This window comes from Pelodiscus sinensis, chromosome 29, assembly GCF_049634645.1.
Source record: "Pelodiscus sinensis isolate JC-2024 chromosome 29, ASM4963464v1, whole genome shotgun sequence".
Taxonomy (NCBI): domain Eukaryota; kingdom Metazoa; phylum Chordata; order Testudines; family Trionychidae; genus Pelodiscus; species Pelodiscus sinensis.
The window spans coordinates 14,943,385-14,959,597 of NC_134739.1; the positions used below are offsets into that span (position 1 = coordinate 14,943,385).

Below are 16,213 nucleotides of genomic sequence, written 5' to 3' on the forward strand. Positions count from 1 at the left end.
CCAAGATTTTGGCAAGTGGTCATGGGCAGCATTTTTCTATGGGGGGTTGCAGGGTCTGGGATAGAGGCTGGGTGCAGAAGCAGCTCAGGGTAGTGGATTAGGATGCAGGAGAGGGTGTGAGCAGAGAGATGAAGGAGAGGGTTGTGACTTGGGGCAGAGGATTGGAGTGCAGGGTCCTGGAGAGTTGGGGTGCAAGAGTGGAGTTTGACCTGGGGGAAGGGGCACAGGAGAGGGGGAAGGGTCTGGGAGCGAACTGGGGCAGGGTGTGTGTATGTGAGCAGAGTGCTTGGGGAGCAGAAGGTGGGGTACCAGAAGTCCAGGAAATGCTTACCATAGGCAGCTCTCAGCCACCAGCTTAACAGGGACCAAGGCAGGCTCCATTTGCCACAGCCTCAAGCTGTTCTAGAGCAGCTGGGGGCTCCCTCCTTGTGCCGCTCTGCACCACCTGCCCCTGGCTGTGGGGAGGAGGGGACCACTTCATAAGCTACCTCTTTCACCAGGCTAATCACCACAGCTCCCATTGGCCAGTGCGGCACCAAGTGAGCAACCTGGGGCTGTAGCAGGCAGAGGAACCTGCCTTGGGGTCTTGTCAGAGCAGGTGACAAGGCTGGTGGCTGTATCTGCCCCCCCCGTCCTGAGCTGTAGAAATGGGGTGTTGAGAGGATAAAGCTGTACTTCATGGAGGTATGCACAGAGGGACTTAGGACCAGACACCAGCATATCAAGTTCAGCAAAGCCACATTTCACGGTGAACACAAGACTGTGGCTATGTCTACACTACAAGGTTTTTGTGCAAAAACCTACGGAGTGTCCACACCTCAAGCGTGTTTTTGTGCAAAAAATACACCCCCCCCCCCCCCCCACAGTAAATGGGCAGGACAGAGGGCTTTTGTCGATAGTTACTCCTCTCCCCACACGCAATAACTCCTTTTTGACCTACAGCTCTTGTGCAAAAAGGCAGGTGTGGACTCTCTGAGGGGGTTTCTGTGAATGGCCATCAGAGCTTTCTTGCGCAAGTGTCCATGCAGTGTGGACGCCCTCTTGCTCAAGAGCACATCACGTTTGCCATGTGCTTTTGAGGTGTGGACGTGCTTTGGCGCAAGATGTTTTTGCGGACGATTTCTTCCGCGAAAAGCTTCTTGCGCAAAAACCCTGCAGTGTAGACAAAGCCTTGGAGTTAAACAGCAAGATTCTCCACTTCCGAGAACGTTTGCTCTTAATCAGTTGACAGTTGAGAAAATAGCGAGCCAGTGAGGAGGAGCTGGTGACAGAGAAAAATTGTCCAGATGAATTTTAATCTTTGCCTAAAAAGTTCAATTTTGAAAGAAACCGGCCCTTTGGGAAGAGCAGTGGGACATTAGAGAGATTAATGAAAGTCAATCTGGGGCCAGGACATGTGGGGAAGAGCAGCACTGCAGCAGTCGCTCAGGAAGGCGATCACGATCCCAGCTGGAGGGGCAAGAGGCCAAAGCCACAGAACAGATGGAGATGAAGCAACAGCTGGTGGAAACGCGCTTTCATGTGTAAAGTTTGCTCTTTGGAGAATTTTGCTCTCCAACTTTGAAGGGATCGTTATGCTAATAGCCCCTCCCCCTACAACACTGGGGAGACAGCCTGTGCACTCAAGGGCAGGCGTTCCACAGCTCTCAGAGATGCTGGTTAATTAACAAGGGCACTTTCAACATTTAGAAGCTTCTGTCACAAAACCTTGGCATGATTTTAGCAGCAGAGGGTCTTGTTTCTTCAACAGCAGAGGGGGTGGGATGAAAGAGAATTAATTTGGCCCCAAGTGGTTAAGCAGATGGGATGAAAACTGCAGAGCCCAGGACTTTGTTACAGATACCAAAGTTGCTCTATTTTAAATAGTGCTGATGGAGAGAAGATTACAAGCTGCGTAAGCTGAGTTTATGAACAAAAACTAGCTTCACCTGCCATATTGCAGAGACCCATTTTAGGAGGCAATGGGATTTCTCTTCAGCATTGTCTCTTGATCCTGGGGCTTTGCGACCCTGTGCCAACCTGAGACCCAAGCCTTTCTGAGACTGAGGAACCAAAGGCCGACCCTTTCCTTTGGAATATGGTGGAGGAGGAATGCTGCTTGTAGTACCTGTACACTCAGAACGCAACTTGCCAAGAGCAATCAAAAACTGCTTTGAAACCAAGGTCAGAAAAGTGATAGTTCTTCCTGTTCTTTAATAAAGTTCTGAAGTGTTTCTCCCATTAAGACTCTAATTGCTCCCTGCTATGGGGTCCCATGAATGCAGCTTTGATTACGGGAGGGGAAAGGCTAAACTCCTGATTAAAATGTACACTTTTAAAAACTTCATAATTAAAAAAAACCCAAGCCCATTCCCTTCCTCAGCCACCCATCCTGAGTCCAGGTTCATGACAGATGCTGAGGTACAAGACAATAAGTTAAGAGTTCATTCCAATTGTACAGAGTTCAAAAGTCTTTCTAATGTGTTGTCTTCTTTGATCCCTTTCCAAATTTCGCATCAAGTCCAAGACCTGCAGAAAAAGGAGAAAAATTATTATGTAAAAGCAAGCCCAAGGTCTTCCGTAAACAAGTGCAGTCAGGTCTTTCTATAGCAGTATGTTAAGGGTGCTAAATTATTTGAGAGACAGCGGCCACCTGTGAAACTTTTTCAAGAGCCTAAAAAGTCTCCCAAATCACTTGGATTTGCCTTCCATAGCAACTGCCTCAAAGAGCTCTCCATCCATCCCGCTTGCCTTCCCCAAAACACTGCAATAGAGGTTTTGCCAGCAAGCTGGTCTAAGAAACTCCATTCTCCAAAATCCTGTCAATCATCCCCCATTTATACTTCACCACTCTAATGGAGAAGAGAAAGGTTTCAAAATGCCAGGCTCCCAGGACTTACCCATGAATACCAGGACAGTTCCCACCCATTGCATCATGCTGATCGGGTTAGCAAACAGAATGACAGATGCTAAAATGGTGAAGAATTTGCGGGTTGTAGTGATGATTGAACAAGTCAAGGGTCCAAAGTACACCACAGTCATGAAGATAAAACTCTTGAGAGAGGGAGGGGGAGAGAGAGATTCAGTCTGGTTGAGAAGGCAAGATCTCCAACATGAAGATCCATTTTATACAGTTTAAGAGACTCTTTTGGCAAAGAACAAATCCCAGCCATAACCTGAAGACAACTCTTCACAACCATCGAGCTGAAAATGCTGACTGAACAGCGAGCAAAGAGCAATCAAATAAGGCAGGGAGACCAGACAACTTCTGTCCCACAGGTAAACAACGGCTGGGACATTAAGCGTTCCTTGGTCAAGTGCCTGAGGAAAAGGAAGCAGAGACGTACGTACCTGCCCCAGAGCACTTGTCAGGCCAAACAACAGGATGTTGTAGAGGATGCTGGGGTAGCGTTCAGCAAAACTCAGGAATTCCCAGAGCTCCCCAGTGAAGAAGACACCTGCAGAAAGTGCAAAGGAGCAGGATGAACTCAAGCCAGAGAGCCTGGGCAGCCAGAGCTGGAGCATTCATACTTCTAGCTTTTGTTCCCTATGGCCAGATAAGAGCCTAGGCTAAGCTCCACCCAGAGATACCACTGGCAGAGAACTTCCAGTCACTGCACCATGCAAGAGACCTTCCTTGGCAAGAGAAAACAGCAAGTTGGCTATCCCCTCAGGACTGAAACAAGTAACATCCAGGAGTCGAGGTCCCTTTGCTGCCTCAGTTTTGCAGCTCTGGGCACTCTTGCTGCCCTCCTGTACCCACTTAGCCTGAACTCGTTGAATCTGCAGCCCACAGAAGGGATGCCAGGAGGTCAACGAGAGGGATCAGGCGCTGCAGCAGGATGTAAGAATGTCATCTTTGCAAGGCGCAGGCCCTTCACATTCCAGCTCATCAACACTTTTGAACAGACTCACCTCTGAATGGAACAGGGGTAACACGCCACGGCCAGTTTTACTCTCATGACAAGGCTACACCTTTCACTATGGATCCCAATTCTCAAAAGACAGCAGCCAACAATCTGTCTCCCACACACTCTGCAATCCCCCACCCCACCCCTTAAACAGAACAAGGAGGCTTTGGGTTAGAAGTCTGATGCGATCTCATTCTTCGCCAAAACAAGAGAGCCTAGGAAGCAACAACCTATGCTAGGGAGTCAGGCTGAAAAGCAAGAACTTTCCAGGCATGCGAATGCAGTATTAGCAATGGAGCTTTATGAAAAGCAGCGCCCCCTGGCGGACATTTAAGAAACTACAGTAAATGTTCCACAGATCGGGTTTAGACCCAAACAAACAGCTCTGCAACACACACTGGGCCCTTTTCAGAACAGGAGGCAAGGCTCCGGACTAGAGGGTCTTACAAATCAGTCCTCGTGCCAGGTCGCTCTGGCTTCCTCAGATGTTCCTTACCAGCCCCCAGGAACAAGGTGGACCACAGATTAACGTTTAGCATCATGTGATTGGAACCAGTTTGGTAATGAGCTCTCATGTGGTCCTGAGACACTCCTGTCAGGCCATCCAACGTCAGTGACAGCAGCTAAGGGGAAAGAAATAGAAGTTGGAGACTAGAAAATAACTCCAGTAGCTCTTCCCTCCCTGGAGCATGCATCTCAATGCTGTAGGCCTCTCACTTCCACCAGTTTAAATAAGCATTGGTCAGAGGGCATTGTGGGGAGGTGCCAGACATGGCTATGCCAGCGCTTCGTCCCACACCACCATGTGGTAGGAAACGTATGAACACCGCTCTCTGAACCCGAGGGAAGATCACTACCCAAGCGTTCTTATTCTGGCTTTGTGAATCCCGAACGACGGGCAGATCCAGGCAGAAGCCTGCACCACTAAACTCCCCCCTCCCCCACCACCACCCTTTTTACCTCTCACCAACACAAAGCCTTGGAATTACTGATGCTTCAACAGCTCAGTACTCACCAGGAGGAGTTCTCCATAGCCAAAGATGTGGTCGTCAGCATCATCACCTCCCTTTTTAGGTTTGTACATGAACAGGGCCACGCCTGTGACTATCAGCAGGACACACAGATATTTGGCTAGTGGGTATTTCTTCCTCAGCATAGTCACCCCCAAGAGCATGACTGAAAAGAAAAGATGAGTTAAAGTGCTCTCAAAACCCTTCTGCTAAGAATCTAATGATACTGTGTCCAGTTCTGGATCTAACTGGGGAGTGCATAGATCATTCTCTGCACTAGTGGGAGCAGGGCTATTGCGAAAGCAGCTGAACTTTTTCTGGGAATGCAATCCACAGATTGCTCATGGCATGAGAAACACTCAAAGCTGTAAATTAGTAGCTGCTCACCTGGAATGGGCTTACAAGACTTCCCAAGGACCTGTAAAGAGAAAAACTACCTTAACTAGCTGCATGCTGCAGCCTTCCCCCACACCAGGCAAGACAACTACAGGAATTGCCAGACTGGATCAGACCCAAGGTCCATCTAATTCGATGTCCTGTCTGACAGTGGCCAGCACCAGATCCTTCAAAAGATCCAAGAAACCCTGCAGTAAGCAGATGGGGGATCATCCACCTCCCTCCCCCCAGTCCATGTTTCTGCCACTGGTTTAAACCCTGAAACATGAGGATTTTTTCTTCTTCCAGATTTGATTAAGCAGCATTTCATATTGTGACTGGATTGTGTTACCCATCCTGAGGGCTAATCCCCTTTAGAATTACTAACTCCATCACCACTTGCTTGTAGGGGACAGAGTGTAAAGAAAAGCAATGGAAGCCATTCTCCTCATTAACACTCTTAACGGCAGAAATGCAGCATCCTCCACAGTCAATCTTTTTCAGCAACTGACTCTACTTCCCATCATAGTGCCTGGATGGGTCATGTGAGCATCCCACATGGCAGAAATGAAATTTGCAAAACTCCTGAGTGGGGAAAGGGCAAATCTGTAAAGGGAATTTTTACAATGCAGCCTTCTCCCTAACAGACTGCCTGCTTTTCTTCACCTGAGTCGGATAGTTGACAAACTGTAATGCTGAGTTGCTGGAAACCATAGCACCCAGATAGGAAAGTGAGCAAGCTGCATACAACCAGTTCTGGGTCCGATCCACCCTGGCGGAATCAAAAAACTGGATCACTGTGGAAAAGACAAAATGTACAAGAAACACCCATGGGCTGATGTGACTGGGCACTTGCATCATAAGGGTATTTCTCCATGTCAGAGGTACAAAAGGCACATTCCTATCTACTGGAGAGGGGAGATAAGCTCTCTAGATCTCCAAGATCACTAGATCTTTCAAGCTCATGTGCTCGCTGAGGTAAAGAAGTTATACTGAATTCCTAGAGCACAAGGAAGATTTAAAACAAACAAAAAATACCACCAAGAAAAGACATACAGACCTCTTGTAGAAACTAAAAACTCAAGATAGCCTAGTCATCAACTCTTACCCTCCCCAACAATAAAACCAGCTTGAATGAAAAGAATTTAGAACCTGGTTTTATGCAGTGTCTTAATAAAGAATGCTATGAATGACAATCAGTTTAGCCAGCGTCTGTGCAGACAAACGGAAAGGTCACTGTGCTCAGCAAAAGCTCACAGTCCCTGGACGCTGTAACCGAGGCAAGCATTGGCATTGGGAGGGTGATCTGCAGTAGACGCGATCACTGCTCGGGCCCCACGCTTCAGGAGGCGTGTCACAGCCCAGCCCAGAGGAGAAGGAAGTGGCATAGCAGTAAGGTTCAAAGAGGTCCTGATGCGAAAAAGCAAGGGGTGACACAGTGGTTGGTTCTGGAACACTTACCTAGCCTGGCAAAGATGGCATTGATCACACACTGAATGAAGACCAAGGACAAAGCATATCTGAACTTTTCCTGCTTGGCACCTTCTCCATATTTACCTCTAGTTCTGTAAGAACAAATGGGATTGAAAGGTGAGGGGCACACGGGGAGACTGCAGCAAAAGTGTAGCTGTATCTGCTGGTCCCCCAACCCCACAACCTTCCAGTCAGCTGTGCTTGTGCCAAGCCTGCAATGGAATGAAGTTTCAGATCAGTCACACAGCTGGCAAACACCTCTCAGAGGATCCTGAGGGTTCTCCTGTGGAGATATTGAGCTTTCCTAGGATACCAGGAGAGGTGATGTGTCCAGGTTCTGCCATTCTGCAGAAAGTGGGGGAGGTCCCCAAACTGGAAGAGGGAGACTCCACATGGGAAGGGCGCAACTTACATGCCCTCCTGTATGACCCAGGGGATTGTGGGGCGGATGTGTCCATGGGAGGGGCCCGGGGCTGGGCGGTAGTGGTACGTGGGGTGGAGCGGGAACCAGCTTGGGGGAGGGTGGGTGGATGCGGGAGGGATGTGGGGGGGCTCGTGGCGTGGGAGGGACAATGCAGAGGGGAGCATGTAGGGTGGGGACTGGGTGGGGGCTGGCTCGTGGGGGTACGGGGCAGGGAGAGGCAGGAGGAACTGTGCGGGGGGGGAGGGGGGCTGTGGGAGCTCAGGGCAGGGCTTGTGGGGAGTTTGTGAGGGGGTGTCTGTGTGTGGGAGAGGATTGCCTGTGGGGGAGGTGCGGGGGAGCGCCCGTGCAGAAGGGCCCCCCCCCCACGGGGGTTGCAGTGGGAGGGTTGCCCATGCGGGGAGGGATTCGGGGGGTGTTGTGCGGGGAGTTGCGGGGGGGGGGGGGTGGCCCGTGGGGGGGTGCCCATGAGGGCTTGCGGGGAGGTGGCGGGGGGCACTGTCCGCGGGGGGAAGCAGTGGGGGGGGGTTGCCGGTGAGGGGTTGCAGGGGAGTGGTGGGGGGACTGCCCGCGGGGAGGGTTGTGGGGGGGGGGGCCTCGCGTGGTGGGTCTCAGGGGGAGCAGTTGGGGGTGGGGGGGTCCCGCAGGGGGTGGGGGGGCTCGCGGGGGGTGCAGTTGGGTGTCTCATGGGGGTCTCGGGGAGGTCCCGCGGGGGGGTCTCAGAGGGGCAGTAGGGTCCCCGGGGGGGTCCCGGGTGGCGGCGGGGGGTCTCAGGGGGAGCGGCGGGGGAGTCCCGGGGGGGGTCCCGGGGGGGGTCTGGGGAGGGTCCCGCGGGGGGGTCCCGGGGGGGGCGGTGGGGGGGGTCCCGGGGGGGTCTGGGGAGGGTCCTGGGGGGGTCCCGGGGGGTCCCGGGGGGGGTCTGGGGAGGGTCCCAGGGGGTGTCTGGGGGGGGCCCCGGGGGGGTCTCAGGGGGGGTCTGGGGAGGGTCCCAGGGGGGTCCCGGGAGGGGGTCCCGGGGGGGGGGCGGCGGGGGGGTCTCGGGGGGGGCCCCGCGGGGGGGTCCCGCGGGGGGGTCTCAGGGGGGGTCCCGCGGGGGGGTCTCAGGGGGGGTCCCGCGGGGGGGTCCCGGGGGGTCTCAGGGGGGGTCCCGCGGGGGGGTCTCAGGGGGGGTCCCGCGGGGGGGTCTCAGGGGGGGTCCCGCGGGGGGGGGTCTCTCACATGCTCTCCTGCAGGAGCCCGTAGTAGAAGTAGCAGGCGAAGACGCCCAGGAAACAGACCGGCAGCCGGAGCCGCTCGGGCAGCGCCCCCCCCCCGCTCGCCCCCATGGCCGCGCTCGGGGCCGGCGGCAGCAGCAGGCGCACGTCGCGCAGCGGGGCCGGCGGCCGGGGCGGCGCGGGGGGCCTCATGAGCAGCCAGCGGCCGCCTCGCTGCCCTCACGCGCCGGGTCGGGGGCGGGGCTGCCCGCGGCGCTGCCGGAGCCGGCGCGGCGGGGGCGGGAGTCGCAGGGGCCGGGGGGGGCGCGGCCCGGGCCGAGCTCGTCCCACCGGGCCCCGCGGGCTGGGCCCGGCCCTCGCTGCCGCCTGCGCCCCGCGGCCGAGCCCCGACGCGGCGGGTCCCGGCTCAGGCACCGCCCGGGCCCCACAAAGCTCGGGGCCTCCCCTGGCGCGGGCGCTCTGTGGTGACGTAGCCCAATGTGGAGCGCGTGGGTTGGCCGCGCGGCCCGAAGGGGGAGCCAGGGCCTCGGTTTCCCGCTTGGTCCTAGCGCCCGTCGGCTTCGCGGCGCACAGAGCACTGCGTGCCCCGCCTCCGGCGCATGCGCCCAGCGGCTGCGTGGAAAGCTGTAGAAAGGGGAGGGGCGGGGCCAGGGGCGGGGGCAGCCCGGCTGCTGCAGCGACTCGGCCCCGCCCCGCCCCGCCCCCTGGCAAGGAGCCAAGCACCCGCCCCCTGCCTGCAGTATTGAGGGGCGGGGCCCTGCGCCCTCAGCCGGGGGGAGGGGCGCCGCTCTCTGCAGCCCCCCCCCCCCCCATAGACAGTGCCCCGGGCCTGAGCCCCTCGCTCTGCAGCCGGCGGCAGCCCCGGGGGGTGGGTGTGTGGGGGGAGGGGTATGTATGTGTGTGTGTGTGTGGGGGGGGTGAGGGGTGTGGGGGGGTGTGTGAGGGGGGGGTGAGGGGTGTGGGGGGGTATGTGTGTGTGTGGGGGGGTGAGGGGTGTGTGGGGGGGTATGTATGTGTGGGGGGTGAGGGGTGTGTGGGGGGGTATGTATGTGTGGGGGGTGAGGGGTGTGTGGGGGGGTATGTATGTGTGTGTGGGGGGGTGAGGGGTGTGGGGGGGTGAGGGGGGGTATGTATGTGTGTGTGTGTGTGTGTGGGGGTGAGGGGTGTGGGGGGGCGAGGGGGGTATGTATGTGTGTGTGGGGGGGAGTGCGCTTTGAGCCAGAAGTGGAAGCGCGTCAAGCCTGCGGCGTGAACCACCCCACACGGGGGGAGTCGGACCTTCCCCAGCCTGGCCCGCATGCCGGCTCTTCTGCAGCCAGAGCCCTGGCCCGTGAGAGAAGCCCCCGCCCAGAGCCCAGTGTTTCCCGTCGTTCTCCCCTTTCAGGAAGCTGCACGGAATAACGTAACCTGCTGAACTCAGTGAAGCGTCGCTGACGTTGGAACCGAACCCGGTCACGTGAAATTCAGTCCATGGCACAATCCTTGTGTTGCTAGGGCCACAGCCCACTTCTCCTCACACTGCTGGCACTAAAGGCAAATATTCAAGGTGGAAGCGGTCTGGCTGATTCCATCTAGCCGTGGTATGTATTAATAGAGCCCTGCAAATCCACAGCTAGCTGCAGCTCATTTTTGCAGATACAAATGTTGTATCTAGAACCCTGCGATTTGACAGATATCCACCGAGGTCAGTGCAGACACAGATGCAAATTTGGTACCCGTGTAGGCTCTACCTACTAACGTAGTCAACTCAAACCTTGTCCAGAAGCCAAAAGTGGCAAATCCTAACCCTGGGCTTTAAAGCCCTGCACATCTGAAGATCGATATCAAGCAGAAGGGATTTCCAGGGTCTGTGGTCACAAGACAGGCATAAGGCAGCCCTAGGAAACAGCCCTTGTAAAGATGAGCCTGATGTGGCCTATTCTGAACCCCTGTTCGTAGATGTGGCTGTTGGAGGCCTGCTCTCAGGAAAGGATTTACCAGACCTCTTCCCCAGCAGCTCATAGGGATAAGTGCAGGGGCCGGGGGTACAAGTGAGCACAGCTCTGAAAGCTCCCTTAGAACATAAGAATGTCCAGACTGGGTCAGACCAAAGGTCCATCCAGCCCAGCATCCTGTCGGCCAACAGTGGTCAATGCCAGGTGTCCCAGAGGAGTGAATCGAACAGGTAATGATCAAGCGATCTCTCTCCTGCCATCCATCCCACCCTCTGACAGAGGCTGGGGACACCATTCCTTACCCATCCTGGCTAATAGCTATTGGAGGACTTAACCTCCATGAATTTATCTAGTTCTCTTTTAAACCCTGTTATAGTCCTAGCCTTCACAGTCTCCTCAGGCAAGGAGTTCCACAGATTGACTACGCACTGTGTGAAGAACTTCCTTTTGTTTTAAAGCTGCTGCCCATTAATTTCATTTGGTGGCCCCTAGTTCTTATATTTTGGGAACAAGTAAATAATTTTTCCTTATTCACTTTTTCCACACCACTCATGATTTTATAGACCTCTATCATATCCCTGCTTAGTCTTGTCCAAGCTGAAAAGTACTGGTCTATTTAATCTCTCCCCCATGGGACCCCCTTCCAAACCTCTAATCATTTAGTTGCCCTTCTCTAAATCTTTTCTAATGCCAGTATGTCTTTTTTGAGATGAGACCACATCTGCATGCAGTATTCCAGATGTGGGTGTATCATGGATTTGTATAAGGGCAATAAGATATTCTCCGTCCTATTCTCTTTTTAATGATTCCTAACATTGTTTGCTTTTTAGACTGTCACTGCACATGGCGTGGACGTCTTCAGAGAACTATCCAGCGTGACTCCACGATCTCTTTCCTGATCAGTTGGGAGCTAAATTAGCCCCCACCATATTGTACGTACAGTTGGGGTTATTTTTTCTCTTGGCCTTTATGGGGATGTAGTTGCCCCAGGCTAGGCAAGCACAGCCACTTTCCCCACCCTGAGCCCTTGCATAAGGCTCAGCACATGCCCATCGCTGAATCACTTCTCTCCCACCACCCATACTCTACCACGAATGCACTACAATGCATGGCAGGTTCTCGGGCTGCTGGTTTTTAAAAAGGAGCATCTGCCTGTGGCTCAGCTCGCAGGCGCTAGCACAAGGAATGTTCTCTCCACCCAGCCGCCCTCTCCCTTTCATAAGAAAAATCTTTACTCCAGCAGGCACGTTTCCCCAGCCCTGGCGCCTGCATGGTGTTCAGTGTAGGGACCACACCCTGCACGGAGGAGCACAGGAAAGTCAGCTGGCTCATCTTCAAACTAAATCCAGCACTTTGGGCCATACCTATGTAGAAGCGCAGTGCACCTGTAGAAAGCAGGATGTGGGTGGGGTTCTGCAGAGATTCAGCTCCAAGATAAACGTTCAGAAACCATTTCTGTTGAGATTAGCATTCTGCCAGCTTGCACAAACAGCTGGGCTGTGATTACCCTTGAGAAACCTCTAGTCTGCAGCTGTTCTTAGCACCTAGTGAGAATTGCTATCACCTGCCAACACCACCGCATCTGCAAAAGTCTTTATTTTTAAACAGCCTACAGCTGAGGACAGGTTTGACTTCAGACTAGTCACACCTGAGTGGGAGTGTGGACGTGGCATTGCCTCTGGCTGGTGCCACGTGTGGGAGAGGTACGGTACTTTCCTAGATTTACAAGTGTTAGAAGGGGCTCCCACAAAAAGCTTCTCTTTACACATTCCTGTCTTCCACCCATCAGTGTAGCACGGTGCTTCTAGCCAACAGCCAGCCAAACTGACTCACGTAGTGGCAGGATCTCAGCTGACTGGGGCAATAAGAGTGAGGGGAGGAATATTGATCAAGTTTATTTATTCCTCCCTGCATCTGGATCCGTGCAGTAGGGGGTCCCTAGTCAAATAAGCCCAGATTGACTGAACTGCTGACGGCCGGCCACGAGGAGTACGCTAGCAGGGCACTAGGCTCAAGATGCAAGTGCCCAGGGGAGGAGAGGGCTGGTACGGCATTCAGGCTGCAGGGAAGTGAAAGCAGTAGCAAAGGGAGCAGCCTAGCGTTCCATGAGGCAGCCAGCTTTCCTTCCATCCTGCGTCTCCATGGCCTGGTCTTGTTGCACAATTCAAAGAGCTCGTTATGAGCCAAGTGCAGCAGGGCCCTTGTCATCTCTTGAAACCAGGGCACCACCTGATAGAGGTTACTATGAGCAGGACTACACCAGGCCCCACAGATTAGAAAAAACTGCTATTCCCAGGACAGCGCATCTGCAGCCAAGCTCCCTGAACACAGGGCTACGCAACACTGGAAGCCCCCAGAGCCACAATGACACTCACAGCACATGCTGAGGGCTACAACTTAAGGATGGTTGCATGTATGTATGCAAATAGCTTTTCCCACAATGCCCCAGCGCTCCCGGCCCTGGGGGCTAGAAATGCCAACACCCTGTACCTGTCTGCTCACGTCTTTCATGCTCACCCCACCCAGGAGACACCTTACCGTGTGTAGCATGTTCCCAATGGAGGCCATGTCCACAGGATCCCTCCCCTGGGCTGAATGTTGAGTAGCCCTGCTCTAATCTTTTCCATCCATGCATGGAATAACTATGTGCACCAAAGCATGTGAGAATGTGCACCACCAGTATAAACAAAGCCTGGGTGTGGAAGCTCTGCTAATCAGCAGGCTGTCATGGGAGTTGCTGGAGCAGCTGCACAGATGCATAACAGAGCACCGATGGCCAGGTGAGTCCCTGGTGCCCAGTTACTCTTCCCACACAGCTCAGCTTGGCTGACCCCCCTTCCTCCGGAGGCTGCAGCAGGGCAAGTGTGCAGCCGAGGGTGGTATGTGGGCAGGCTGCAGCTGGGGTCAGGCAGTGGTGGTGTGAATGCAGGTGTCTAAGCCAGCAGAAGTGCATGCTTAAGGCTACTTGGCACTTGAGTTTACAGATTGCCCCTCGGCCCCCCCCAACACAGGGTTTTAGTATTGCCCCAGAAGACGCAGGAGCTGGAACTCATCGTGATGGTCCCCCCAATATTAATCCTGATGTAAGGAACAGCTGGGCTGAGGGGCTCAGGCGTCCCGGGAAGCATGGGGCCTTGTTCACTGCCCTTTCCACTAAAGTCTGACGTGCTCCGAGCTGAGGTACAGGAGCCTGCTTGGCTCCCAGGCTCTGCGCTCCCAGCTCACTGGGAAAATGGCTACCTGGCCTCCTGCATGTCTGCTCCTGCTTTCAATAAGCTGAGCTGCCCCCAGCACCCAGGGAGCCACGACCAACTACAGGGAGTCCCCAGGAAGTAGGTTGTTGTGCAGCAGGATGAAGCAGAGTTTACGTACGTGGGCGTTTTCCTCCCAGCTGGCTGCACTTCCTCTCCACAGCCCGATTTAGAAGCTGGATTCAGATGGCTAAGATGAGCACACAACTAATATTAGAGAGAAGCAATTTTAACACTAGCAGCTGAAACAGCATGGCTAGAAACAGCACGTCCTAAGCCTCAAGGCACTGCAAGGACTACTTGAGGTGCAACACACTAGCCAGGCTCTGGCACAGCCTATGCTCAGACGTGGAGCTGTGGCACAGCTGGTTGAGTGTGGTAAATACCGAACCCAGCTTTGTGTGCCAGCATGGGGCCGGCCAACCCACATTCTAAGCTGAAGGTCCAAGTTTCAGCAGCTAGAAGCCAATAGCTGCAGAAAATGTAGTCTCAGCATCTGTTGATCCAAGCAGCCAGAGACTCCGGATGAGTAGATACACTCAATCTGCAAAGAAAGCAAGAAGGCGCTTTGGGTGCCTGGAATTATTATTATTTTACTGTCAACACCAAGATCTGCAAAAAACTCCGAACACAAGACAAGAAAACTCCAAAGCGAACACTCCTCCTTTAAGCTTCGCAACACATACATAAAATACAAACGTCAAACAGCTGCAAAAATAGTGTCTTTGGAAGAAAATAGAGTTTCTACATCAGATACAAGAAAATAGGGTTCTTCAGTACACCCAGAGCCTTAGCAACAGAACAAGTCAAATACTTCCCTTTTCCAGAGCCATTACAGCTGGAGGTCTCCAGCTTCTAGTTTCACTTTATAAGGCTTTGTGCTGGGATAGCATTGCTGGGTCTCAGGATCTGACTCCTGCCCAGTTCTTACATCTATGAATAAAGTTTTTCTGCAGACACAAAAAATGGTTCTGATCCCCCAACTCCACCCCTGCACATGCAAAAATTACCAGATGCAGTCAGGTCATCCACGGCATTCGGCTGGAAAGCAGCATGTAACATCCCTACTAGCAGCAACCTTCCACAATCAGTGGAACCCTTTCATATGCAGCTCTGACTCCTATTGCCAACTCCTTCCCCTGCAAAGAGGCGGTGGTAGGAGAGGCCCTTCGCTACCTACCTACCACGCCTTGCAAACTGCTCTTCACAGCAGCTCCTCTCCCCATGGTCATCCTCGGCTGGGTAAGATGCTTCCCAGGACAGACCCTCTGCAAACAGAGGCCTCTAAAAAGGCCCGACAGGCATCAGATCTGCAGTCTAGCTTGGGACAGCAAGGCATCCCCAGGGGCTACTGAAAGTGCCACGTGGCTCTCTCAAAGGGTTACGATATCCTACGACTGGCCAGTTCCCTTCCTAACCCTCCCGTCTGGCTCATCGGTTCTGGGTGCTCCGAGCAGCTCAAGCTGCCAGCGACAGAGTGCAGATGCCTCGGCAGATGTGGCCCAGTACATTCGGGCAGCTGGAACCAGCTCTGCCGGCTTCTACCAGCTTCTCCAGGAGGCAGCCACATGACTGGCCTCCCTCTCCCAGGAGCAGGAAGGCCACGTGGGGAGAAGTGTCCCCGGAATTCCCAGGGCAGAGCCAGGTGGCTGAGTCCCAGCTGCTGTTCGACAAACGATGACATTTCGACCCAGGAAAGTGCTGGGGCCCCGCAGGAAGGAGCCGCTCCAGCAGCAAGTCCCGTGGCACGTGGCGCTGAACGTTCTGGAGGAAACTGGCTGTGGGTTTCAATCCCAGGGCCGCCCATCCGGCCCTGAGGTCCCAAGTTACTCCAAGGCCCCACAAGCTGGGGAAGATGCACCCAAGATCCACAGATGTGCCGCCGTGCTGGGCCTCCCGCTGGCCTCAGACCACAAGGGAGCTGTGGAAGAGGACGGTCTCTTCTGTCTGGCTGCGCTTCCAGTGCTCAAAGGTCAGTGGAGGGGATTTAGAGCCCTCGCTGAAGCCGTCTACCGCCGAGTCTTTCCGCGGCCCAAGGAACGGGCCTGGGGCAGTGGACTGGCAGGAGGGGCATGTGCCCGGGGCCACAGGGCTTGGAGGAGCAGGGAAGTTCCTGAATAGGAAGCCCATGTTCGGAAAAAGGGGCTTTGCTAGACTGACTGGACAGAAGGCAGAGCCGGTCGGGTTGAAGTGGACTTTGTTCTTATCAGGACAGGAGGGCAGAAAATTCTGCTCAGAGCTGGGGGAGCTGACGGAGGGAGAGAGAAAGGAAACGGGTTAGAACGGCGCTCCGAGTTCAAGCAATTGCGGCTGTAGCAGCACATGCCGTGTGTTTGGGGGAGGCTGCCGACTGCTGGAACCCTTTGCAAGCTGACCACTGCCCGGCAGGAAAGACCTGGGACAGGCCGTTTCGTGTGCAGAAAGCCAAGGGAAGCACTCAGCCAGCAACACCGGAGCGGTGAGGCTGGGCAGACAAGACTCTAGGGCAGGTCTATCAATAGAGATCGATTTCTCTGCATCACTCAGGGCTGCGAAAAACCCACGCCTGAGCACTGCCGTTCCGGCCTATCCCCTGGTGCAGGCAGCACTAGAAAGGGGTCTCCCCTCGACAGACTCCACCTCCACAGGAGGCGTCTGTGTAGCAG

At 54.5% G+C, this 16,213-nt stretch overlaps 2 protein-coding genes and 1 long non-coding RNA gene across 8 annotated transcripts in view; 1 reads left to right on the forward strand and 2 right to left on the reverse strand.

The window, feature by feature from the left end:
- Positions 1-2,164: 2,164 nt before the first annotated feature.
- Positions 2,165-8,629, reverse strand: SLC35B1 (solute carrier family 35 member B1). Its single transcript, XM_075911547.1, has 9 exons — positions 8,388-8,629; positions 6,737-6,840; positions 5,942-6,072; positions 5,288-5,318; positions 4,906-5,066; positions 4,387-4,513; positions 3,331-3,437; positions 2,880-3,033; positions 2,165-2,508 (listed from the first exon to the last, which is right to left on the reverse strand). The coding sequence occupies exons 1-9, from the start codon at positions 8,573-8,575 to the stop codon at positions 2,456-2,458; spliced, it is 1,056 nt and encodes a 351-aa protein (XP_075767662.1). The 5' UTR covers positions 8,576-8,629; the 3' UTR covers positions 2,165-2,455.
- A 958-nt stretch (positions 8,630-9,587) lies between these two features.
- Positions 9,588-16,213, forward strand: part of LOC106731804 (uncharacterized) — a 32,855-nt gene continuing 26,229 nt past the window's right edge. For both annotated transcript variants that reach the window (XR_012898018.1, XR_012898019.1), the window contains exons 1-2: positions 9,588-9,963; positions 11,148-11,249. This is a non-coding gene — a long non-coding RNA (uncharacterized LOC106731804). The remainder of the gene's footprint in view (positions 9,964-11,147; positions 11,250-16,213) is intronic.
- The window catches only part of FAM117A (family with sequence similarity 117 member A), a 55,576-nt gene continuing 53,504 nt past the window's right edge, over positions 14,142-16,213 (reverse strand). For all 5 annotated transcript variants that reach the window (XM_075911321.1, XM_075911322.1, XM_075911323.1 and 2 more), the window contains one exon: positions 14,142-15,816. In XM_075911321.1, coding sequence (XP_075767436.1) covers positions 15,474-15,816 — 343 coding nt within the window. In that variant the 3' untranslated portion in view covers positions 14,142-15,473. The remainder of the gene's footprint in view (positions 15,817-16,213) is intronic.